Below are 26523 nucleotides of genomic sequence, written 5' to 3'. Positions count from 1 at the left end.
CAGTCAGCCAGAGCTTCTGAAATGCTGCGTTGAGACAGGGCATCTCTCTTCACTGCAAGCTGCAAAATGTGCGCAATCCAAGCCACACCAAACTCCATGTAGCTTTTGCCATACTGCGTGTGTTGTCCCTGAGCACAACGTGAGCTTTCGGCCTGGGGTGGTTTATGTTTTATTTCAGTTTTTTCTCGGCGGAGTCTTTAAGCGACAAATGTGCGGTACCACTTTTTTTCTGTCTGCGTTTCATCCATCTTCCGCTTGTATTCATTGTGTATCTCCTTATGATTCTTGAAGAGGTGGGAGATCAAATTACTCGTATTAAAGGAAGACGTATTGCTTCCTCCACGCATAACCAACTTTCTGCAGTCATTGCAAATTGCCAGTTTTTTATCCGTCAGACACATTTTAAAATAATCCCAAACCAAATACATGGTGTCATTAGTCAGTCACCGAGCGAACTCGCTTGTTAGCCACAGCTACAGCACCGGCAACAACACACTCTTGTTGTTGTTATGCTGCGCTCGCAGCATTTTGATGAGGTCATCAAGAGTCGCCAGTAAACCTCTCATGCTGCAGTCGTCAATTCCTGTTGTGTGTGAGAGAGGGGAGAGAGGATAGGGGAGAAGCTGCTAACTGGGAGACGCAACTGCTCTGTACTTCTCCCTACCTCCGTGTTTTACCGGATATGCACTGCTCTGTACAGCGGCGTTTTCAAAAGTCATTAATTTTACTTTTTGAAACCGATACCGATAATTTCCGATATTACATTTTAAAGCATTTATCGGCCGATAACATCGGCAGGCCGAAATAATCGGACATCTTCAGTTTGCATCATTTGACATGTTTGCTAATGCACCAAATCATTGACTTTTAATATTTGTGATTATATAAATAAAGTGTTTGTATGTTCTCTATATGCAACATGATGTTTTATTATAACTCATCTTTGTTGTAACACAGTTAGTGAATACGTCTACTTTAGTCATGATGTAGTAATATTTCTACACAATAATCAGATATGCAACACTTGTGAGCAGTAAATAATATAAAGTCCTTTTTGGTCCACAACATATTTTACTTTATTATTATTGACGTGTTTCTTGCTACTTTATATTGTATAATTTATGTTGTATATTTTTTTACATGAGGTTTCCAGTTCATGTTATCATCTATTATTACACCCAAAATATGTTTTATTTTACAGTTTCAATGTCTACTCTGTCTATTTGTGTTTGACTTTCTCATCTACTCTTACGAAATATCTTTATTTTAGTTTTACTGAGAATCAAAGAGTCTCTTTTTGTCAAAGCGTCTTTTTAATGTGTTATTATTTGTATTATCTTCTGTGTGTTCTCTCCTGAACAAAACACACTTGTATCATCTGCAAAAAAAACAAATTTAAATCTTTTTGTAACTTTACAAATGTCATTTGAACAATGTTGGTCCTAGTATCGATCCCCGAGGTACACCACAAAATATATTTAATGTAGTAGAAGTGTGTTTTCCCATCTTCATGTATTACTTCTAGTTGGTTAAGTCGCTTCTAACCCAGTTTAAGACCAACCCTCTGATGCCATACCATTTCAATTAGTTTATTAAGATATGATCAAAAGTGTCAAGGTTGTGAAATCTCTTCAATAACCTTTTTTATTGTTGTTTTTATCAATTTCCTTGCATTTAGTTGAGGTCTTGGATTTACCTTTTTTCACAATATTGACTATTCCATCTTTTGTCACTCCTTCTAGTGCAGTTCCTTTTAAAAAGAAGTTGTGTCGACAAAAAGACAAGAAGGATGAAATAAAGAAGTTGTAATCAATGTTTATTGATCCCCGGTAGCTGGAAGTGGTAATGGTTTAAAGCAAAGATCATCACTTATTGTCTGTGTAACACCCCTGGGTGCAAGTGCAAATACCTGACATGTTAGTCTCTTAAAACCCTGCAGTGCAAAAGAAAGTTGACATAAAGTAAGTCGAGTAACAAAGCAAAGACTTGGGGAGAATGAATAAGCCTGGAAGCAATTAAACATCTCATTGTCTTTCTAGCCACCATTTGAACAAAACGATACACCCATACTCTTGTTATTGTCATCAGGACAATAACAGTCCAGGTTGATAGTCCAGATGTCTGCTGAGTAGTCTGACGTATAACTGTGGGGAACAACAGACCCCCAAGAGTGGCGCCTCCGCCTCAGCAGCAGAATCGTCACGTTCATCTCTTCGGACGTGGCTCGATCTGATAGGCGTGTGTGTGTGTGTGTGTGTGTGTGTTCTTGTATTCGTACCCTTCTTGAGACATAACAGAGAACAAGTATCTTCCATATGATGACATGTATCATGGTCCCAATAACAATGCATATAATAGACAATGTCTCACTTGTGGTGACATCTATCAAAATGAGGGTGGTCCCTAAAAAGGAGGGATTTTTCACATTGACTGTGTGTCGCTTTTAAAAGTGCTCTCCCTCTGGTCAACATTTGAAATAACAAGTGTGTGTAAAAATGTGAAGTGCTCTTCCTCTGGCCAACATATGAAATGAAATAACAAGTGTGTGTAAGAAATTGAAATGTGCCCCCTTTGGCAAAAATTGCTAAAACAATTAAATAAATATGCATATCGAGACATACTCTAATAACTTGAAGTAAATAATAAACATTAAAAAACAATTACAAACAAAACATTTATAAAAAATAAATAAATAATTAACTAAAAGCACTGTTTTTCTCACAATGTGTGGACTTTTTTTCTTATAAAATTGGGAACAATTTCTCATATTCTTTCTGTTTCTGTAATATTGCAATATTTTCTCATAAAATTATTACTTTTTTGATGTAAAATTATTACTTTTTTGATGTAAAATTATTACTTTTTAATGCAAAATGGGGACATTTGTCATGTAAAATTCTGACTTTTATCACAATATTGAAAACCTTTTTATTATTGTTGTAAAATATATTGTGACCTTTCTGTATACCTAGAAAGGGTGGTCCTAAAGAGGTAGGCATTTTTTCGGAGGTCTCAAGAAGGTAAGAAATACATGAAAGTGTTTGTGTGTGTGTGTGTTTGTGTGTGTGTGTGTGTTACTCGTGTGTGTGTTTGTGTGTGTGTGTGTTACTCGCAGGCCAGTTTACCATCGAAGCTTGAGAGCGCGATGGCGAAGGCCTGTACGGCACACAGAGGGTACTTGAAGTCCAGAGTGAAAATGTCGTCCGCTATTCGGCCAAACTGCATCACGATGTAGTCCACTGGAAAGGAAGGTGACATGTTACATCAAAATTCTGTATTTATAGCTGAATAGATATGTATGGAATGATGTATGTTGTATCTTCTAATAGCCTACAATACTAATATACACTTCCATCCATCCATCTTCGACCACTTATCCGGAATGGGGTCGCAGGGACAAACAGCTCCATCAGAGACCCCCAGACTTCCATCCATCCATTTCTACCACTTATTCCGTTTGGGGTTGCGGGAGGCGCTGTTGCCTATCTCAGCTACAATCGGGCGGAAGGCGGTATACATTCTGGACAAGTCGCCACCTCATCGCAGGGCCAACACAGATAGACAGACAACATTCACATTCACAGACTAGGGCCAATTTAGTGTTGCCAATCAACCTATCCCCAGGTGCATGTCTTTGGAAGTGAGAGGGAGCCTGAGTACCTGGAGGGAACCCACGTAGTCACGGGGAGAACATGCAAACTGCACACAGAAAGATCCCGACCCCGGGATTAAACCCAGGCCTACTCGGGACCTTCGTATTGTGAGGCAGACGCACTAACCTCTCTTCCACCGTGCTCCCCGATCCCCAGACTTCCCTCTCCAAAGCAACATTAGCAACTTCCACCTGGGGGATCCCGAAGTGTTCCCAGGCCAGAGAGGAAATGTAATCTCCCCATCTGGTCCTTGGCCTGCCGTGGGGTCTCCTCCCAGTGGGATGTGCAAAGAGGACCTCCCTAAAGAGACGCTGGTGAGGAATCCGCACGAGATGCCCGGAGCACCTAAACTTGCGCCTTTCCAAGCAAAAGAGCAGCGGCTCTACTCCGAGTCTCTCTCGGATGACTGAACTTCTCAACATAAGGGAGATTCCAGCCACCCTTCTGAGGAAACTAATTTCGGCCGCTTGTATCCGCAATCTTCTTCATTCGGTCATGACTATAGGTGAGAATAGGAATGTAGATAGCTCGGTAGACCAAGAACTTTGCCTTCTGGCTAAGCTCTCGTTTGGTCACAACAGTGCAGCAGAGAAACTGCAATTATGCCCCAGCTGCTCACATTCTCTGGCGGATTTCCTTATCCAGCTTTCCCTCACCAGTGAACAGGACCCCAAGATACTTAAAACTCCTCCAACTGGGACAGAGTCTCGGTCTCTACCAGGACTGTACAAACCATCGGTTTCCTGCTGAGAACCATGGCCTCAGATTTGGAGATGCTGATCCTCATTCCAGTCGCTGAATACTCGGCTGCGAACCGAACCAGTGAGAGCTTAAGGTTACGAACCGAAGGTGCCATCAGGACCACATCATCTGCAAACAGCAGTAAGGCAACGTTTAGCCCCCTGAGACGTATACCCTCTGCGCCATGGCTCCTACTCTGCCTAGAAATCCTGTCCATAAAAATCACAAACAGGATATAGGTGACAGAGCACAGCTCTGGCGGAGACCAACCCCCACTGGAAACGGCTCTACCTTACATCCAAAAACCCGGATACGACTCTCGCTTTGGTTGTACAGAGATTGGATGGCCCTCAGCAGGTTCCCCTCACCCCGTACTCCCTAGACATATCCCACAGGATCTGCCGGGAGACCCGGTCAGACACCTTCTCCAAATCCACAAAGCACATGTAGAGTGGATAGGCATACTCCCAGGCCTTTTCCAGGATTCGCGCAAGAGTAAAGAGCTGGTCAGTTGTTCCACGACCAGGACGGAATACACATTGCTTCTTTTGAATCTGAGGTTTGACTATCTACCTGACCCTCCTTTCCAGTACCTTGGCGTAAGCTTTCCCAGGGAGGTTGAGTAGTGTGATACCCCTGTAATTAGAACACACCCGCTGGTCCCCCTATGTCCCAGACCTCCACGCAATGTTAAAAAGGTGTATCAAGCAAGACAGCTCCTCAAAACCCAGAGCCTTCAGGATCTCTGGACGGATCCTGTCAACCCCCGGACCTTTTCTCCTGTGGAATTGTCGAACTACCTCAGTGACTTCACTTCAAGAGATCTATATCGATCCTGTCATGGAGGGTGTCTGATGTAGTTGGGTTCAGGAGTTCCTCAAAGTGCTCTTTCCAACGCCCTACGATTTCCTAACTTGAAGTCAGCAGAGTCCCATCCTTGCTGTACACAGCTTGGATGGTTCCCTGCTTCCCCCTCGTGACGTGCCGTATGGTCTTCCAGAACAGCTTTGGTGCCGCCCGATAGTCCTTCTCCATGGATTCCCTGAACTGCTACCAAAACCACGGATGCTGCCCTTCGGGCCTGTCGGTACCTTGCAACTGCTTCCGGATTCCCCTGGGATAACATACCCCCGCAAGACTCCTTCTTCAGTCGGACGGCTTTCCTGACCACCGCGGTCTACCAGGTTGTTCGAGGGTTACCGTCCCTTGAGGCACCTAAGACCCTCTGGCCACAGCTTGCAGCTACAGCTTTAGCAATAGAGGCTTGGAACATTGCCCATTCCTGTTCAATGTTCCCAACCTCTACAGCAGGGGTCTCAAACTCAATTTACCTGGGGGCCACTGGATGCAGAAACTGGGTGAGGCTGGACCGCAAGAAAAGATTCCTCAAAAAAGCTAGCATGCACTTCCTAGCAAAATACTTGCCGACTCTCGCGATTTTTCTGGGAAACACCCGAATATCAGTGCCCCTCCTGTCAATCTCCCGGGGCAATCATTCTCCCGGTTTTCACCCTGACAACAATATTAAGGGTGTGTCGTGATGCCACAGTCTTTAGCGTCCTTTATTAACTGCCGTCTCGTCCACTTTTCCACCATACAAACAGTGTGCAGACCCAGTCACATATTGCATGAGGCTTTTGAAAACCCACGGAAGTGACTGCAAGACATACTTATTCAACAGCCACACAGGTCACACTGAGGGTGGCCGTATAAACAACTTTGTCACTGTTACAAATATTCGCCACACTGTGAACCCTCACAAAACAACATTGACAAACACATTTTGGGAGAACATCCAAAACACAACATAACAAATACCCAGAATCTAATGCAGCCCTAACTATTCCGGGTTACAATGGGGTTGTTGTGGGTTGATAGTTGGGGGGACGACGTGGGGTGTATATTGTAGCCCGGAAGAGTTAGGGCTGCATGGGATTCTTGGTATTTGTCCTGTTGTGTTTATGTTGTGTTACGATGCGGATGTTCCCCAAAATGTGTTTGTCATTCTTTTTTGGTGTGGGTTCACAGTGTGGCACATATTTGTAACAGTGTTAAAGTAGTTTATACAGCCACCCTCAGTGTGACCTGTGTGGCTGTTGATCAGTTATGTCTTGCAGTCGCTTACTGCGTGCTCAAAAACTGACTACAACATGTGGCTGGGCTGGCACGCTATTTGCACAGGTTGAAGATGACTTTTAAGGCAGTGCCTTCACGGGGCTCTCTTACTATTGCTGTTAAGGTGAAATTCGGGAGGGTGATTATCCCAGGACGGCTACTGATATTGGGAGACTCCCGTAAAAATCGAGGGTATAAAAGTATGACGCTGTAAAGCGCCATTCATGTAAAACTTGTTCGCCGCAACAAACATTCAATTTTCACATCAAGGCGCGGGCCTCAAAATGACGTCTGGCGAATCGCGTGTTTGAGACCCCTGCTCTAGAGGGATGGCAGAGAAGTCCTGCCAGAGGTGGGAGTTGAAGTCCTTCCAGAAAGAAAACTCCTCCAAACGTTCCCAGTTAACCCGCACTACGTGCTTGGGTTTGCCTGGTCTGTTCAGAGGTTTCCCCCGCCATCTGATCCAACCCACCAACAGATGGTGATCAGTTGACGGTACAGCCCCTCTCTTCACCCGAGTGTCCAAAACATACGGTCTCAGATCACCTGATACGATTACAAAATCAATCATTATTTTTGGTCTAGGGTGTTCTGATACCAGGTAGATGTATGAGCATCCTTATGCTTGAACATGGTGTTTGTGATCATAAGTCCATGACTACCACAGAAGTCCAATAACAATCCACCACTCAGGTTCAGATCAGGGAGACCGTTCCTCCCAATCATGCCAGTCCAAGTATCACTGTCATTGCCCACGTGCACGTTGAATTCCCCCAGCAAGACTATGGAATCCCCTGCCGGTGCGCCAAACAGGACCCCATGCAAAGTATCCAAGAATGCTGAATACTTTGAACTCTTGTTTAGAGCGTACGCCCAAACAAGAGTCAGAGTTTCCCCCCTTGAAGGGAGGCGAGCCTCTTGTCCACTGTGGTGAACTCCAACGTACGGGCACTCAGCCTGTACTTGTTTATATTTAACTGTATGTAAGAACCAAAGTACTAAAGTCAACAGGAGAACACGCAGAATGCCAAGCTTCTATGCTAAATAGGACAGTATGTTGTAGTATGGTAGCTAGATGGTAGCTTGATGTAGATAGTAATTAGATGGTAGCTAGATGGTAAATGGTAGCTAGATGTAAATAGTAGTTAGATGGTAGCTAGATGGTAGTTGGTAGGTAGATGTAGATAATAGTTAGATGGTAGGTGGTATCTAAATGTAGATAGTTGTTAGATGGTAGATGGTAGCTAGATGGTAGCTAGATTGTAGATGGTATCTAGATGCTAGCTAGATGGTAGATGGTAGCTAGATGGTAGATGGTAGCTGTATGGTATAAGGTAGCTAGATGGTAGACGGTAGCTAGATGGTAGGTAGATGGTAGAGGATAGTTTGATGGTAGATGGTAGCTAGATGGTAGGTGGTAGCTATACAGTTGATGGTAGCTAGATGGTAGATAGTAGTTAGATGGTAGATGGTATCTAGATGGTAGATGGAAGCTAGATGACAGATGGTAGCTATAGGGTAGATGGTAGCTAGATGGTAAGGAGATGGTAGCTAGATGGTAGATGTTATCTAGAGGGTAGCCAGATGGTAGATGGTAGCAGATGGTAGATAGTAGTTAGATGATAACTAGATGGTAGATGGTAGCCAGATGGTAGATGGTAGCTAGATGGTACATGGTAGCAAGATTTAGTGTTGCCAATCAACCTATCCCCAGGTGCATGTTTATGGAGGTGGGAGAAAGCCGGAGTACCCGGAGGGAACCCACGCAGTCACGGGGAGAACATGCAAACTCCATGTGGCTGCATCTGGTAGATAGACGGTAGCCACGTGGTAGATGGTAGCCAGATGGTAGATGGTTTCTAGATGGTAGCTGGATGGTATATGGTAGCCAGATGGTGGATGGTAGCTAGACAGTAAATGGTAGATCGCCTTCTATATAACAAATGTATAGACTCATTCTTTGTAGTTGGCTGGTTGTAGTTTGTTTGTAGTATTGATGTGTACTATAGGTACAATAAGGTAGTATTGACGTGTGCTATAGGTAGAAGAAGGTAGTATTGATGTGTACTATAGGTGAACTTACAGTCTTTGTCATGGACTATCTGGAAGTTCTTAATGGAGGCCTGTGTGACCCTGCCATTGAAGTTGAGCACATGTGAGGAGGTTTCTTCGTTCCACACCGGCGTCTTGTTGTGAAGCTCAATCAGATTCTCCATCCTGCGGTTCTGGTGCCGGATCAGCAGGCCGTCACAGTCCTGGAAACATGTCTCGGTTCACACAGCAGGAAAACACCAGGTCAAGGACTTCTTCTCCCCGGAACCCACATTTCTTGGCCGTAGAGCCACTCGCTCATCGTCCTTGTCCATGCCGGGGATGATGACCGTCATCCTCCTGGGGCCCTTCATGCCTAAGACGTTGGTCTCCTGGTGCCGGAAGTCAAGGTTGGAGATGCTTGTGTGGTTGAAGAAGACTTCTGCTGACTTACGTAGATGATGCCTGCTAACTCCTGCCGGGCGTTAGACATGTCTGGTAGGGCTCTCTCGGGGTTCAGAGCGTTGTCAAAGACCGTGAACTTGGTGCCCATCAAGTTGGACCTGCATGACACATGACGATGTTAGCATCTAATTGGACCTGCATGACACATGACCATGTTAGCATCTAATTGGACCTGCAAGACACATGAACATGTTAGCATCTAATTGGACGTGCATGACACATGACCATGTTAGCATCTAGTTGGACCTGCATGACACATGACCATGTTAGCATCTTGTTGGACCTACATGACACATGACCGTGTTAGCATCTAGTTGGACCTGCATGACACATGAAGATGTTAACATTAAGTTGGATTTGTTGGTGCTAGCGGGATGTATAATATAGTCAGGAAGAGTCATGGATGCAAAGGATTCTGGGAATTTGTTGTGTTGCGTTTATGTTGTGTTACTGTGAGGATGTTCTCCCGAAATGTGTTTGTCATTCTTGTTTGGTGTGGGTTCACAGTGTGGTGCATATTAGTAAGAGTGTTAAAGTTATTTATATCACAACCGTCAGTGTAAACTGTATCACCCAGTATGCCTTGCAGTCGTGTACGTGTATCTGCGGAAGCCACATACAACATGTTGCCGGACTGTCAAGCATGCGTCCGGTCGGCACGCAGATAGCTTTGCGTGAAAGGCAGGCGCGATGACATGTTGTAGAGGACGTTAATAGTAAAACCATCACGGCATGCCCTCAATGTGGTAGTCCGGGAGAAAAAAGGAAAACGTTGACCCCAGAGGAAAACGTTGACCCCAGATGATGTCTGGGAGAGGCACCGAAATCCAGAATCCCCCCGTATCAGTCTGGGGGGTCGGCGATTATGCAGCTGAGTCGCATCAGAGATGCCAGTGAGCCACATGTGAGCCGCGGGTTGCCGACCCCTGATCTAGTTGGAAGTTAGCATCTAGTCGGACCTTCATGACACATGAAGATGTCAGCATCTAGTTGGATGCTAGCATCTAGTTGGACCTGCATGACACATGACGATGTTAGCATCCAGTTGGATGTTTGCATTAAGTTGGACCTGCATGACACATGACGGTGTTAGCATCTAGTTGGACCTGCATGACACGTGACGATGTTAGCATCTAGTTGGATGCTAGCATCTAGTCGGACCTTCATGACACATGAAGATGATAGCATCTAGTTGGAAGTTAGCATCTAGTCGGACCTTCATGACACATGAAGATGTTAGCATCTAGTTGGATGTTAGCATCTAGTTGGACCTGCATGACAAATGAAGATGTTAACATCTAGTTGGATGTTCGCATTAAGTTGGACCTGCATGACACATGACGATGTTAGCATCTAGTTGGACCTGCACGACACATGATGATGTTAGCATCTAGTTGGACCTGCACAACACATGATGATGTTAGCATCTAATTGGACCTGCATGACACATGATGATGTTAGCATCTAGTTGGACCTGCATGACACGTGAAGATGTTAGCATCTAGCTGGATGTTAGCATCCAGTTGGACTTGCATGACATGAATATCTCATCAACTATTTGCATGTTGGGGACAGAATGAATGAATGAATGCCATACCTCAGCTTCCCTATGAAATTATGTCCACCTCTAGATAGATCAGTAGCGTCAGTAGAGATGAGATAATTGGAGGTTGCACATTTTTTTCTCTTCCTGCCAGCCAGCAGAAAGGTCTAAAAGAAGAAGAAGAAGACAAGGACCAGGAATATTTCCATTCATGGTCTGGGGTCTGTCTACAAATGAAACACTCGTTGGTGTAGGCCACTAGATGGCAGCAGCTGCATGGCTTTAATACAGTATGTTGCTCAGATGTCGGTGTGAAACTACTAGTGTGTTACAGTTTGTTGTTTACAATCAAACTAATGTGTCTTATGGAATGTGTGATGATGAAGATAATATGACAACATTACATACAGTAGCGTAGCAGACCTAAGTATTCATTAAGTACCACCATTATGCCAACATTAAATACAGTAGCGTAGTAGACCTAAGTATTCGTTAAGTACCACCCTAATGACAACATTAAATACAGTAGTGAAGTAGACCTAAGTATTCATTAAGTACCACCATGATGACAACATTAAATACAGTAGTGTAGTAGACCTAAGTAATTATTAAGTACCACCATAATGACAACATTAAATACAGTAGCGTAGTAGACCTAAGTATTCATTAAGTACCACCATAATGACAACATTAAATACAGTAGCGTAGTAGACCTAAGTATTCATTAAGTACCACCATAATGACAACATTAAATACAGTAGCGTAGTAGACCTAAGTATTCATTAAGTACCGCCCTAATGACAACATTAAATACAGTAGTGTAGTAGACCTAAGTAATTATTAAGTACCACCATAATGACAACATTAAATACAGTAGCGTAGTAGACCTAAGTAGTCATTAAGTACCACCATAATGACAACATTAAATACAGTAGCGTAGTAGACCTAAGTATTCATTAAGTACCACCATAATGACAACATTAAATACAGTAGCGTAGTAGACCTAAGTATTCATTAAGTACCACCCTAATGACAACATCAAATACAGTAGTGTAGTAGACCTAAGTATTCATTAAGTACCACCATGAAGACAACATTAAATACAGTAGTGTAGTAGACCTAAGTAATTATTAAGTACCACCATAATGACAACATTAAATACAGTAGCGTAGTAGACCTAAGTATTCATTAAGTACCACCATAATGACAACATTAAATACAGTAGCGTAGTAGACCTAAGTATTCATTAAGTACCACCATAATGACATTAAATTCAAAAGCATAGTAGACCTAAGTACTCATTAAGTACCACCATAATGACAACATTAAATACAGTAGCGTAGTAGACCTAAGTATTCATTAAGTACCACCATAATGACAACATTAAATACAGTAGCGTAGTAGACCTAAGTATTCATTAAGTGCCACCATAATGACAACATTAAATACAGTAGTGTAGAAGACCTAAATATTCATTAAGTACCACCATAATGAAAACATTAAATACAGTAGAGTAGTAGACCTAAGTATTCATTAAGTACCACCATAATGACAACAATAAATATAGTTGCGTAGTAGACTTAAGTATTCATTAATTTTTAATGAACAAGTGTATTTTCATGTTTGAGGCCAGTGTAACATGACACACAATTTGAAGAGTAACACTGAGTTGTAATATTTGATGAGGTGACGTCCTACCTTCTTGTCGTGGTCCAGGTGCAGGTAGTAGAGCGGGTAGAGACTCTTGTCCATCCCCCGCTGGTCCCGGGTCACCCTGCACCTCACAGTCCTGCCCTGAGGTGCAGCCTCCAGCACAAACACCTCCAAGTTGTCAAAGTGGATGTCGGGCGATGGCGACCTTGTCTGTTCACAAACAATCTTCTAGTTAGTATGTGACACACATCCTTGAAGATCACACTACAGGATGTGCCAGCATGCATCCTGTCAAAGTAAAAGACTCTAATCCACATTTACTGAACCCTTACAAGAAATAACTTACCCTTTTATTTCACAGCATTGAGCTCTTATTCTACAGTGAAACACCATTTAATAATGGCAGTACTTTCACTGTAAATATGTCAAACTACACAGTGTACTGCTTGTGATACAACACCCAGTAATACTGCATCTACACAGTGTACTGCATCTACACAGTGTACATAATTGTAATGTTGTAAAGTTAAGACTTATAATTGTGACTTTATACAGTTACTTTATACAACTACATTAGTAACATGCTAACACATTATATGAGTGACATGCTAACACATTATATGAGCAACATGCTAACACAATACACGAGCAACATGCCAATACATTTTACTAACAACATGCAAACACATAATATGAGCAACATGCTATTACATTATATGAGCAACATGCTAACACATATTATGAGCAACTTGCTAACATATTATATGAGCAACATGCTAACACATTATATTAGCAACATGCTAACACATAATATGAGCAAAATGCTACACATTATATTAGCAACATGCTAACACATAAATAATTAACATGCTAACACATTATATAAGCAACATTTTAACACATTCTATGAGCAACATGCTAACACATTATGAGCAATATGCTAACATTATATTAGCAACATGCTAATACATTACATTAGCAACATGCTAACATAATATTTGAGCAAAATGCTAACAGTATGTTAGCAACATGCTAACTTACTACATTAGCAATATACTAATACAATATATGAACAACATGCTAACACATTATATGAGCAACATGTTAACACATTATGCTAAAACCTTGCCAACACATTACATTAGCAGAATGCTAACACATTATACTAGCAACATGCTAACACATTACATGAACAACATGCTAACTCATTATATTAGCAGTATGCTAACATATAATGTTAGCAAAATTCTAACACATCATATTAGCAACAGGCTAACACATTATGTTAGCAACTTGCTAATTTATTATATGAGCAACATACTAACACATTATATTATCAACATGCTAACATATTATATCGCAACATGCTAACATATAATATTAGCAACATGCTAACAAGCAGGTTCCTACTAAAATCAAAGTGTGTTTGATACCTTTTTCTTCTTCCCTTTGCCTTTTTTCTTTTTGGATTTCTCTTCTTTCTCCGAGTCCGATTGGCTCTGCTCCGCCTTACCTGAGGGGAACAACACCCGTGGCGTTATGTCTAACAGGAGAAGACAGAAATGCAACACCTGTGGCGTTATGTCCAACAGGAGAAGATAAGGGACTTGCCTTTCTTCTTGGACTTCTTGTCCTTGTCTCCTGACGTCTGGAAGAGAGACGACGCTGATTTCTTCTTGGAATTGGTGGACTTGCTTTCTTCTTCGCTGTCGTCGCTCTCGGACTTGGCGGCTGAAGGATGCGATGATGTCGTTAGCAGTAATTGGATGACGTCATTAGCAGTATTTAGATGATGTCATTATTGCAGGTATGCAAGGGGAGTTTTGGTCACCTTTCTTTTTGCTTTTGGAGTCTTTACCAGCATTGATCTGGAACATGGAGGCTGCTTCTTGCTTCTTTTCCCTTTCTTTGGACTTGTACTTCTTCTCTTTTCCATCCGACTCCTTGTCCTCTGAGGTCCAGTCATGAAAAAATTAACAATAAGTAGAAAAAGTCATGTTTTACCGCCAAATGAGACTTTAGGGCAGAACTTTCTTGCAGGTTTTTCCGCAAGTTCTTATGTAAATATTCTGATTATCTTTCAGTGTGAGTACTGCAACTTAGTCGCCATCTTGTGGACAATGTGAGTAATTCAAGTTAATGACCATGAATTGAATAGAACAAATTGGTGATGTGTGTGTGTGTGTGTGTGTGTGTGTGTATATATATATATATATATATGCAATGAGGTGGTGACTTGTCCAGGGTGTACGCGCCTTCCGCCCAATTGTAGCTGAGATAGGCACCAGCGCCCCCCGCGACCACAAAGGGAATAAGCGGTAGAGAAGGGATGGATGGATATATATATTTATAAATTAGTGATGTGTGTGTGTTCATATATATATATATATATATATATATATATATATATATATGTATATATATATATATATATATATATATATATATATATATATATATATATATATATATATATATATATATATATATATATATATATATATATATACATACACACACAGTTGTGATGAGTGTTTTAGCAAGTTGGACATTTATTCCGTATTTTGTTTATAGTCATATCAAATAAAGATGTGTCAAATAGACAAATGCAACTTAAATTGTAACACTGTATTTTACAAAATACCAAAAAAGGACATTTTTCTTAATATCTCATTGACAAAATTATTCAACCCCTTGAAGATCATAACTCTTAAGAACAGAATTTGAATAAGGTCTTTTCAATCAGGTGTTGAAAACACCTTCAGATGTGATTAGAACCATAACGAGCAACAATTAAACTGATTGAAAAAGAATGTGACGTTTAGCTTCTTGTTGATGGTCAATGGTGTATTTACAACATGGTGAAGTCCAGGGAGTGGTCAAAGAAGTCAAGAGAGGAGATAATTCCTCTTCATAAGAAAGGATATGGATATAAGAAAATAGCAAAGACATTACACATTCCAAGAGACACAGTTGGGAGCATAATTCGCAAGTTTAATGCTAAAGGCACAGTGGAAACACCACCTGGGCGTGGTAGAAAGAGGATGCTGTGTGCGTACAGTGGTGAAAAACCCCCGGGTAACAGCTGAGGAACTACAAGAGGACATTGCAGAGGGGGGAACCCAGATTTCGTCCCAGAAGATAAGGCGTGCACTACGAGATGAAGGCCTCCATGCCAGAACTCCCAGGCGCACCCCAATTCTGATTACCAGGCACAAGAAAATAGACTCCAGTATGCCAAAAATCATCTGGACAAACCCCAAAGGTTTTGGGAAACTGTTCTATGGCGTGATGAGACAAAACTGGAACTCTTTGGGCCTATGAATCAACGTTATGTCTGGAGGAGAAAAAATTAAGCTTACAAAGAGAAGAACAACTTTCCTACTGTTAAGCATGGTGGGGGGTCAATCATGCTCTGGGGCTGTTTCTCTGCCTCAGGTACCGGGAATCTCCAGCGCGTTCAAGGCATTATGAATTCTATTTCCTACCAGGATATATTAGCTGCAAATGTCATGAAGTCAGTGACGAAGCTGAGGCTTGGGAGACGTTGGACCTTTCAACAGGACAACGATCCCAAGCATTCCTCCAAATCAACATCAGAGTGGTTGCAGAAGAAGGGGTGGAAGACTGTGGAGTGGCCTTCACAGTCGCCAGACCTAAATCCTAAAGAAAACCTGTGGTGGGACTTGAAGAAGGCAGTTGCAGCACGCAAGTCCAAGAATATGAATGAACTGGAGGCCTTCGCCCAAGAGGAATGGGCTAAAATACCTGTAGATGGTTGCAAGAAGCTTGTGTCCGGTTATGTATCACGTTTGAAGGATGTAATTACTGCCAAAGCGTGTTCTACTAAGTACTAAAGATGCATGTAACTAGGGGGTTGAATCATTTTGTCGATGAGATATTAAGAAAAATGTCATTTTTTGGTATTACGTAAAATACAGTGTTACAATTTAAGTTGCATTTGTCTATTTGACACATTTTTATTTGATATGACTATAAACAAAATACGGAATAAATGTCCAACTTGCTAAAACACCAAAATTGTGTGGGGGTTAAATAATTTTGATCTGTATATATATATATATTGTATGAACCTCCTCAATATGTGGAGGAACTTCCTCATATATATATATATATATATATATATATATATATATATATATATATATATATATATATATATATATATATATATATATATATATATATATATATATATATATATAAATATATATATATATATATATACATATATATATATATATATATATATATATATGAGGAAGTTCCTCCACATATTGATATATATATATATATATATATATATATATATATATATATATATATATATGAGGAAGTTCCTCCACATATTGAGGAGGTTCATACACAATTTTGAGGAGGTGTTTCCACATATTGGTTGGGGAGGTTCCTCCACATATTGAGGAGGTTTGCCCACATATTGAGCACGTTCCCCGTTCCCCCACATATTGAGGAGTTTCCTCTACATATTGAGTAGGTTCCCCCACATATTGAGGAAGTTGCTCCACATATTAAGGAGGATCCTCCACATATTGAGGAGGTTCCCCGCATATTAAAGGGGTTCCCCCACATATTGAGGAGTTTCCTCCACATATTGAGTAGGTTCCCCCACATATTGAGGAAGTTGCTCCACATATTGAGGAGTTTCCTCCACATATTGAGTAGGTTCCCCCACATATTGAGGAAGTTGCTCCACATATTGAGGAGGATCCTCCACATGTTGATGTTCCTCCACATATTGAGTAGGTTCCCCCACATATTGAGGAAGTTGCTCCACATATTGATGATGTTCCTCCACATATTGAGTATGTTCCCCCACATATTGAGGAAGTTGCTCCACATATTGAGGATGTTCCTCCACATATTGAGGAGGTTCCCCCACGTATTGAGGACATTCCGACACAACAAGGTGATGTTGTTCACCTTTAGATCGAGGTTTCTTCTCCTTGGCAGAAGGTGAGCTGGTCTTTTTTTTGCCTTTCTTCTTGGGGATGTCCTTCTCCTCCTCGTCCTGGTCCTCCTCGTCCGTGACAGAACCTACACAAGCAGCCCCACCAATGAAGAAGATGTTCTCATGTGTTGGAGCAATGACTGACCTTTCTTTTTCTTGGGATCACTTTTGACTTTCTTTTTGGTCTCCTTTTCCTTCTCTGGGTCCGCTTCTTCTTTAGTCTTTTCTGCCTTCTTCCTCACCTTTTTTCCATCTAGAACACAACATTTTGATGCACTCTTGTCATTGCCAGCAGACAAACAGTACGAAAGTGTCAGAGGCCTACTTTGAGTCTCCTCTGGCGCCTCCTCCTTCTTTTTACTTTTGACTTTTTTCATCTTGGCCTCGCCTCCTTTCAGCTTGGCCTCCGTGGGGCTGCTGGCCTCCTCTTTCTTCTTCTTTGGCTTCTTTCGTCCATTTCCTGTCACACAAGGGTCACATGATACTAAAAACATGAAGTCAGCTTGTATCAAAGATGATCTGAAAGTATGAAACACATGGGAAGAACTCACCAGCACCATTCAGATCAGAGGATGGTGCGAGGGTAAAAAAAACAACAAAAACAAGTTAATCTCCATTCAGTTTCTCTCTAAATAGCATTACCAGCGGTGGCTGTAGGCGACCTCCTAATGTAAATAAACCCCACAAGATAAACGTTTGTGGGACCATTAATGGTCAGCATCCAGCAGATGTATCTTTCAAATGACAATCTGGTGTGTTACATTTCTTCTCTATGATGACATCATTTCTGGTAATATTGCTGAGTGTGCAGTTCGCTGCTGGTTGCTACGACAACTATCCTAATTGATAAAGCATATTTCTAACTTAGTCATTAGTATGCAACATATTTGACTTACAAACACACTAGTTGAAGATGAGTAAAAAATTACCAAATTCATCATTTATATATATATATATAAATGAACATTGAAATATATATATATATATATATATATAAATGAACATTGAAATATATATATATATATATATATATATATATATATATATATATATATATATATATATATATATATATATATATATATATATATATATTTCAATGTTCATCAGTATAAACACAACAAATGCTTTAGAGATAATTTGCACACTTTCACGAAAAATGTCTGTCTTTTATGTTTGTGCTTTAGTTAAATAAATGTCTCAAAAACATTTCTTACTTTTTTATTTTTACAAATGTGCCCAAAAATTTAAAAAAATAAAACAAAATAACAGGTATTTAATTTTGAGGCCCAAAATGAATTTATTCCATTTTGGAATAAAGCTGAAACACAAAAAAATTTATAAAACGTGTGAATACTTTCCAGATGCACAGTAAATGCTGGAATAGGAGAATTGTCGTGCGAATAAGTCCAGAGTAGTCATTTATTTGGACTTGAACTATTTCTTTATCATCTAGATCTTATTGGATTCAACACATGTCGAAAAATAATGTTCTCAAGAAATTGTACAAAAAAACTTTGATCTTCTTTGAAACATGATTGACTATAGTCACCAACTTGCTGTAAATGTAATGTGGGATAGTTTGTTAGTTAGATAGTTAGTTAGTTAGTTAGTTAGTTAGTTAGTTAGTTAGTTGGTTAGTTAGTTGGTTAGTTAGTTAGTGAATGATTGTCTTTTTACTTGAAGAGGCAAACACGTCCAGATTTAAGAAAGTCAAATTGTTAATACAGTATTCTGTTTGGATTCACAGATATAAATACATACAAAAAATATATGTAGTAATATGAATAAATATAAATAATATATGTACTAATATAAATACCTATAAATAATATATTTGCAAATGTAAATAAATATAAAAAATACATGTACTAATATAGATAAATATAAATGATATATGTAATAATACAAATAAACATCTATTCACATTAAACATAAACTACTAACATCCAGTATTCATATTTAACATAAACTACTAAGATACAGTATTCACATTAAACATGAATTATTAAGATACAGTATTCATATTAAACATAAACAACCAATATACAGTATTCACATCAAACATAAACAACTAAGACACAGTATTCACAATGAACATAAACTACTAAATATAGTATTCATAATAAACAAAAAACAACCAAGATACAGTATTCACATTAAACATAAACTACTAAGATACAGTATTCACATTGAACATAAACAACTAAGATACAGCATTCACATTAAAATAAACAACTAAGATACAGTATTCACATTGAACGTAAACAACTAATACAGTATTCACATTAAAGATAAAAAACTAAGATACTGTATTAATATTAAACATAAACAACTAAGATACTGTATTAATATTAAACATAAACAACCAAGATACAGTATTCACATTAAACATAAACAACTAAGATATAGTATCAACATAAAATATAAAGAATGTTCTGTCTTTGCACAAAGTTATGGATATAAAGTTCACAGTGTCAAGTTTAAACAGACGTGAACAGGAAGTGAATTCACGTGATGGTACACAGAAACAGGAAATGACAAAACATTATAGAACGTTTACAAATTAAAATGGAAGAAGATGAACTTCAAATAATAAATACAACTAAATAAATAATCATTCAATGTTACCTCTGTCAAGAAAGCATATTGCGTGTTTATTTATATTAGTTGAGACACTTGTGATTCAGGGCTATATAAATAAACATTGATTGATTGATTGATAGATTGATCAAAATACAACTTGGTTCAAATATTTTAGTGTATGTACTTTTTTTTTAGATGTTTATTCAAGTTTGCTCAACTTTGCTAATTGACATAGTTTATTTTACTTTGTATTACTTGTCTTATTTCACTTGGACATTTCAAAGTTGACATTCCAAAGTAAAAATGTTGTATGAATACAATTTTGTTGCATTTGAAAAGTTATACTTTTATTGTTATTATTATTATTGTTATTATTACTATTATTGTTATGTAAGGTCATTACATCAGTGGTCTGTTTGCCCTCAAAATAATTAACAATATTAATGGTTTACAGGCAATAATTAGCAGGTCAGTCCTGCAAAGTTAGTCCTGGACTGGACTTGTGAGAGTCCAGCAATCGTTTCTAAAAGGTCAAACTCTGCCTTTTACCTTCTCTGCAGACATGGTGAGACCTCCTGACGTCAGCTTCTGCTCACAACATGGAGACAAGAGGAGAAAAGAAGACTTCTGCTCACAACATGGAGACAAAAAAACTTCTGCTCAGAACATGGAGACAAGAGGAGAAAAGCCGACTTGTGAGAAAAGGACAGAGTGAGACATGGTTGTTGTATTCAGTGCGTCTCGATCAGCAGAAAGAAGAGTGCTAAGAGGATTGAGGTGTGCAGCCATCTGCTAACACCTAAACCCAGCAGGGTAGAAGGTCTGTGACGTGTCCCTGGGACTTGTGGGGTGTTTACGTAACAAGACAACATAATTCCACTTGTCAAAGCTGTGATACTGCCTCTAGAGGCAGAGGGAGGAATATTCATCTTATGAATCGAGTGCTTACCTTTTTGATCAGCTGAGGGGAGGGTGCACACTTATTGATCAGCTCCTGCTCGCTGCTGTGTGGAGGATTAGAAAGAGGTTAAGTCTCACTTGATATTACCTTTTATCCCCAATTGCCTCAAAATCACACTAATCAATCCAATCAAAGGAAATACAACAACCGCAAAACCAACCGAATCCCAGTTTTAGAATAGTTAGGGTAGTAACTGAATTAAGGAGAAATACAAAAAAATTAAAAATAAAAATACAATATACGTGTTTGTGTGTGTGTGTGTGTGTGTGTGTGCATAGTGACGTGCGGTGAGGTTCATGGCTGGTGAGGCACTGTTTTCATCACAGTCAGATTTATAAACATATCAACCCTATAGAGTATCTTATTCCCCATTTGATTGGCAGCAGTTAACAGGTTATGTTTAAAAGCTGATACCAGCATTTTTCCCTGCTTGGCACGCAGCATCAAGGGTTTGAATTTGGGGTTAAATCACCAAAAATGATTCCTGGCCGCTGCTGCTCACTACTCCCCTCACCTCCCAGGGGGTGAACAAGGGGATGGGTCGAATGCAGAGAACAAATTTCACCACACCTAATGTGTGTGTGCCAATCATTAGTACTTTAACTTAATGTAGCAGGTACTTTAGCTAGTATAGTATAATATAAATAAACTACACTTATTATTATCATTATTAGCGATAATACTGTTGACATTAACTATATTAAATAATCACATGTATGTAGAGAATAACAAAGACGGCAGTACACAGTGTTGTCACTATGACAGGTGTAACCGCCCACCAGCGGCAGTGTTCATTAATTGTATTTACTGTAGCATAAAAAATGCAGATGGCATTAAAACGCCACAATACTCAGTCACCATATTTAAATATCCAAAATAAAGACTTGACATAAATATAAATTCAATCAGATCAGAAACATTGGAGAAAACGAGATTAAAACCCGATGCTAACCGCCCATACAAAATATATGGGTACGGCTAGTAGCTACTATTAGCAAACAAATTCACTTACCAACTCGGCTTAATATCTCAACATCGACACACTCTTTCGTCGCAACTCGGCCCTGATGGTCGGCACCTATAAGTTTACAATTAGTTGTAAAATGTTGGACGGTTGTTTTTACGATATGCAGGCAAACGACAACTTTAAAACATACCGGCTTCAGATGTCCCCAGGCCCAGCCGAGTACTACAAGAATGATCTCTGGGATCACTAGCGCCCTCTACCACCAGGAGGCCGGAGAACAGGAGCCTCACATTGTACGTGTTTCGCAGCCGTTTTATGATTGCCCAGCACAAGAAATACGTTACACACATACAGTTGTTGACAAAATACACTGTACATTATATACCTCAGCTAACTAAACTATGGAAATGTATAATATAATTCATATAGCAATACGGTCTCACTGCACAGCAGACAGCAATCCACGGGGAGGTTCAGCTGGCTGTGACTCACCTCAAGTCTCTTCTCAGTATTTGAACGGCAAATGTGAAAATTAAGCGATTTTGAATAAAAAATAAATTAAAACTGGTGAAGTTAAATGGAAAATAACTTTATAGTATGATCACTGGATACATATAACAATATAATATATTTTTTTCTTTTTACATTTTTTCTTTCTCCGCCTCACCTGCCTCCCCTGACTGCACGTCACTGGTGTATGTATGTATATATATATATATATATATATATATATATATATATATATATATATATATATATATATATATATATTAAGGGTGTGGGAAAAAATGTATTCGAATATGAATCGCGATTCTCACGTTGTGCGATTCAGATATGTGTGTATTAGGGGGGTGGGAAAAAATCGATTTCCCTCACTTTGTGCGATTCAGAATCGATTTTCATTTAAAAAAAAAATTAATATAATAATAATTTAATAATATTTACAGGTATATAAAGATTTATATGATGTATATTTACAGGTATATAAAGATGTATATAATGTTTATTTACAGGTATATGAAGATGTATATAATGTATATTTGCAGGTATATAAAGATGTACAGTATATGACGTATATTTTCAGGTATATAAAGATGTATATAATGTATATTTACAGGTATATAAAGATGTTTATGATGTATATTTACAGGTATATGAAGATGTGTATAATGTATATTTACAGGTATATAAAGATGTATATAATATATATATAAACCATATATATTATGTATATAATATAATATATATATATATAAACCATATATATTATGTATATAATATATATGGTTTCCTGCTGGCTCCGCTGTGAACGGGACTCTCGCTGCTGTGTTGGATCCGCTTTGGACTGGACTCTCGCGACTGTGTTGGATCCATTGTGGATTGAACTTTCACAGTATCATGTTAGACCCGCTCGACATCCATTGCTTTCCTCCTCTCTAAGGTTCTCATAGTCATCATTGTCACCGACGTCCCACTGGGTGTGAGTTTTCCTTGCCCTTATGTGGGCCTACCGAGGATGTCGTGGTGGTTTGTGCAGCCCTTTGAGACACTAGTGATTTAGGGCTATATAAGTAAACATTGATTGATTGATTGATTGATATTTACAGGTATATAATGTATATTTACAGGTATGTATATATTAGAGGGGTGGGAAAAAATCGATTCGAATATGAATCGCGATTCTCACTTTGTGAGATTCAGAATCGATTTTGATTTAAAAAAAAAGTATTATTATTTTTTTAATCAATCCAACAAAACAATAAACAGCAATACCGTAACAATGCAATCCAATTCCAAAACCAAACCTGACCCAGCAACATTCAGAATTGCAATAAACAGACCAATTGAGAGAAGACACAAACACGACACAGAAAAAAACAAAAGTGGTGAAACAAAAATGAATATTATCAACAACAGGAGGATCAATATTAGTTATAATTTCAGCATAGCAGTGATTAAAAAAACCCTCATTGACTTTATCATTAGACATTTATAAAAAATAAAAAAATAAATAATAGTGTCACAGTTGTTTACACTTGCATCGCATCTCATAAGCTTGACAACACACTGGGGCCTAACATTGGAATTAATTCAATAATAGTAAAATAACAATATTAATAATAAGAAAGTGAATCATTTTTTTCCTGCAGCACCACAGTCATCAATAATACTAATAACAACAATCACAGTGACTTCCTCTAAAATGTCATCTCTTTAGCTTGTCAGGGAAGAAAGAGTCATGTTTCAAGTCCATTTAATTGTTCAACATTTGATTTGATTGAAAAGACCTCACGTGTGTACAGTAAGTCCGACAAAAAGTCCAACACCTTTACCAATACCGCTCACATTTCCACATCAAACTTTGTGAAAGAAACAAAACTAAATAGAAATCAGGCTTTGCTGCACGTTTTAATTCGCAGTCTGGAGCTCTGCTAACTATTCATCAACCAGACATTACCAATCAGCATTAGTAAAACCAACAATTAATCAGCATTAGTAAGACCAACTATTACTGAGCATTAGTAAGACCAACAATTAACCAGCACTAGTAAGACCAACAATTAATGAACATTCGTAAGACCAACAATTAATCAGAATTAGTAAGACAAACAATTAATGAACATCAGTAAGACCAACATCTAATGACCATTAGTAAGACCAACAATTAATCAGCATTAGTAAGACCAACAATTAATGAACATTAGTAAGACCAATTATTAATCAGTATTAGTAAGACCAAAAATTAATCAGAATGAGTAAGACCAACAATTAAGCAGCATTAGTAAGTCCAACAATTAATGAACATTAGTAAGACCAACAATTAATCAGCATTAGTAAGACCAACAATTAATGAACATTAGTAAGACCAATTATTAATCAGCATTAGTAAGACCAACAATTAATCAGAATGAGTAAGACCAACAATTAAGCAGCATTAGTAAGTCCAACAATTAATGAACATTAGTAAGACCAACAATTAATCAGCATTAGTAAGACCAACAATTAATCAGCATTAGTAAGACCAACAATTAAACAGCATTAGTAAGACAAACAATTAATGAACATCAGTAAGACCAAAATGTAATGAACATTAGTAGGACCAACAATTAATCAGCATTAGTAAAACCAACAATTAATGAACATTAGTAAGACCAACAATTAATCAGCATTCGTAAGGCCAACAATTAATCAGCATTAGTAAGACCAACAATTAAACAGCATTAGTAAGACAAACAATTAATGAACATCAGTAAGACCAAAATGTAATGAACATTAGTAGGACCAACAATTAATTAGCATTAGTAAAACCAACAATTAATGAACATTAGTAAGACCAACAATTAATCAGCATTCGTAAGGCCAACAATTAATCAGCATTAGTAAGACCAACAATTAAACAGCATTAGTAAGACAAACAATTAATGAACATCAGTAAGACCAAAATGTAATGAACATTAGTAGGACCAACAATTAATTAGCATTAGTAAAACCAACAATTAATGAACATTAGTAAGACCAACAATTAATCAGCATTAGTAAGACCAATAATTAATCAGCATTAGTAAGACCAACAATTAATCAGAATGAGTAAGACAAACAATTAAGTAGCATTAGTAAGTCCAACAATTAATGAACATTAGTAAGACCAACAATTAATGAGCCTTAGTAAGACCAATAATTAATGAACATTAGTAAGACCAACAATTAATCAGCATTAGTAAGACCAACAATTAATCAGCATTCGTAAGACCAACAATTAATCAGCATTAGTAAGACCAACAATTAACCAGCATTAGTAAGACCAGCAATTAATGAACATTCGTAAGACCAACAATTAATCAGCATTAGTAAGACAAACAATTAATGAACATCAGTAAGACCAAAATGTAATGAACATTAGTAGGACCAACAATTAATCAGCATTAGTAAGACCAACAATTAATGAACATTAGTAAGACCAATAATTAATCAGCATTAGTAAGACCAACAATTAATCAGAATGAGTAAGACAAACAATTAAGTAGCATTAGTAAGTCCAACAATTAATGAACATTAGTAAGACCAATAATTAATGAACATTAGTAAGACCAACAATTAATCAGCATTAGTAAGACCAATGATTAATCAGCATTAGTAAGACCAACAATTGATGAACATTAGTAAGACCAATAATCAATCAATGTTTATTTATATAGCCCTGAATCACAAGTGTCTCTAAGGGCTGCACAAGCCACAACGACATCCTGGGTTCAGATCTCATATTAGGGCAAGGAAAAACTCAACCCAGTGGGATGACAATGAGAAGCCTTGAAGAGGACCGCAGATGTTAATTAATGAGCATTGGTTAGACCAACAATTAATGACCATTAGTAAGACCAATAATTATTGAACATTAGTAAGACCAACAACTATTGAACATTAGTAAGACCAACAACAAAAACAATCTAGACTGGCGGATCAAAACAAAGGCTTGAAAATGGCCGCCCAATGACTGGGTCCGCCCAACTGTTTGACTGGCAGCTTTGACACTAATTGGTTTTGCACCACTTGGCGAGCTGCATTGGAAAGTGGGCGTGGCCAACCAGTAATGGCCATCTCGAAAAGAGCAACACCCTAAGTGGGCTTAGGTGGTGTTTGAAAAAGACATACCATGATTGTTAGGTAGATCACATACCTGTCACGGGTCCAGGCCTCTCGAGTCCTGCCATCATGGACTGGCATTGCGGACCAGTAAGGGGACAGGTCAGACGCTAACAGTGTCCTGGAGGAGTCAACATGGAGAGTCAATGCCTACACACTCAATGTGTCACCCACAGA

At 38.7% G+C, this 26523-nt stretch overlaps 1 protein-coding gene across 5 annotated transcripts; it reads right to left on the bottom strand.

The window, feature by feature from the left end:
• Positions 1-1808: 1808 nt before the first annotated feature.
• Positions 1809-26523, bottom strand: LOC133541661 (tubby-related protein 1-like). Of its 5 annotated transcripts, XM_061885200.1 has the most exons (16): positions 26381-26523; positions 20727-20781; positions 20327-20365; positions 17517-17637; positions 17337-17444; positions 17164-17277; positions 14033-14152; positions 13813-13932; positions 13635-13714; positions 12247-12411; positions 10603-10715; positions 8995-9103; positions 8834-8932; positions 8593-8764; positions 3107-3239; positions 1809-3073 (listed from the first exon to the last, which is right to left on the bottom strand). In XM_061885200.1, coding segments are annotated over exons 1-16 (1596 nt in total). In that variant the 5' UTR covers positions 26428-26523; the 3' UTR covers positions 1809-3072. The 5 variants fall into 5 exon arrangements, with proteins under 5 accessions (XP_061741184.1, XP_061741174.1, XP_061741198.1 ...); XM_061885190.1 differs by having other exon boundaries at positions 1809-3239; XM_061885214.1 differs by having other exon boundaries at positions 1809-3239; positions 17517-17634.

The sequence above is a fragment of the Nerophis ophidion genome, linkage group LG02 (genome assembly GCF_033978795.1).
Source record: "Nerophis ophidion isolate RoL-2023_Sa linkage group LG02, RoL_Noph_v1.0, whole genome shotgun sequence".
NCBI lineage: Eukaryota > Metazoa > Chordata > Actinopteri > Syngnathiformes > Syngnathidae > Nerophis > Nerophis ophidion.
This window is presented reverse-complemented; position numbering and strand designations above follow the sequence as displayed.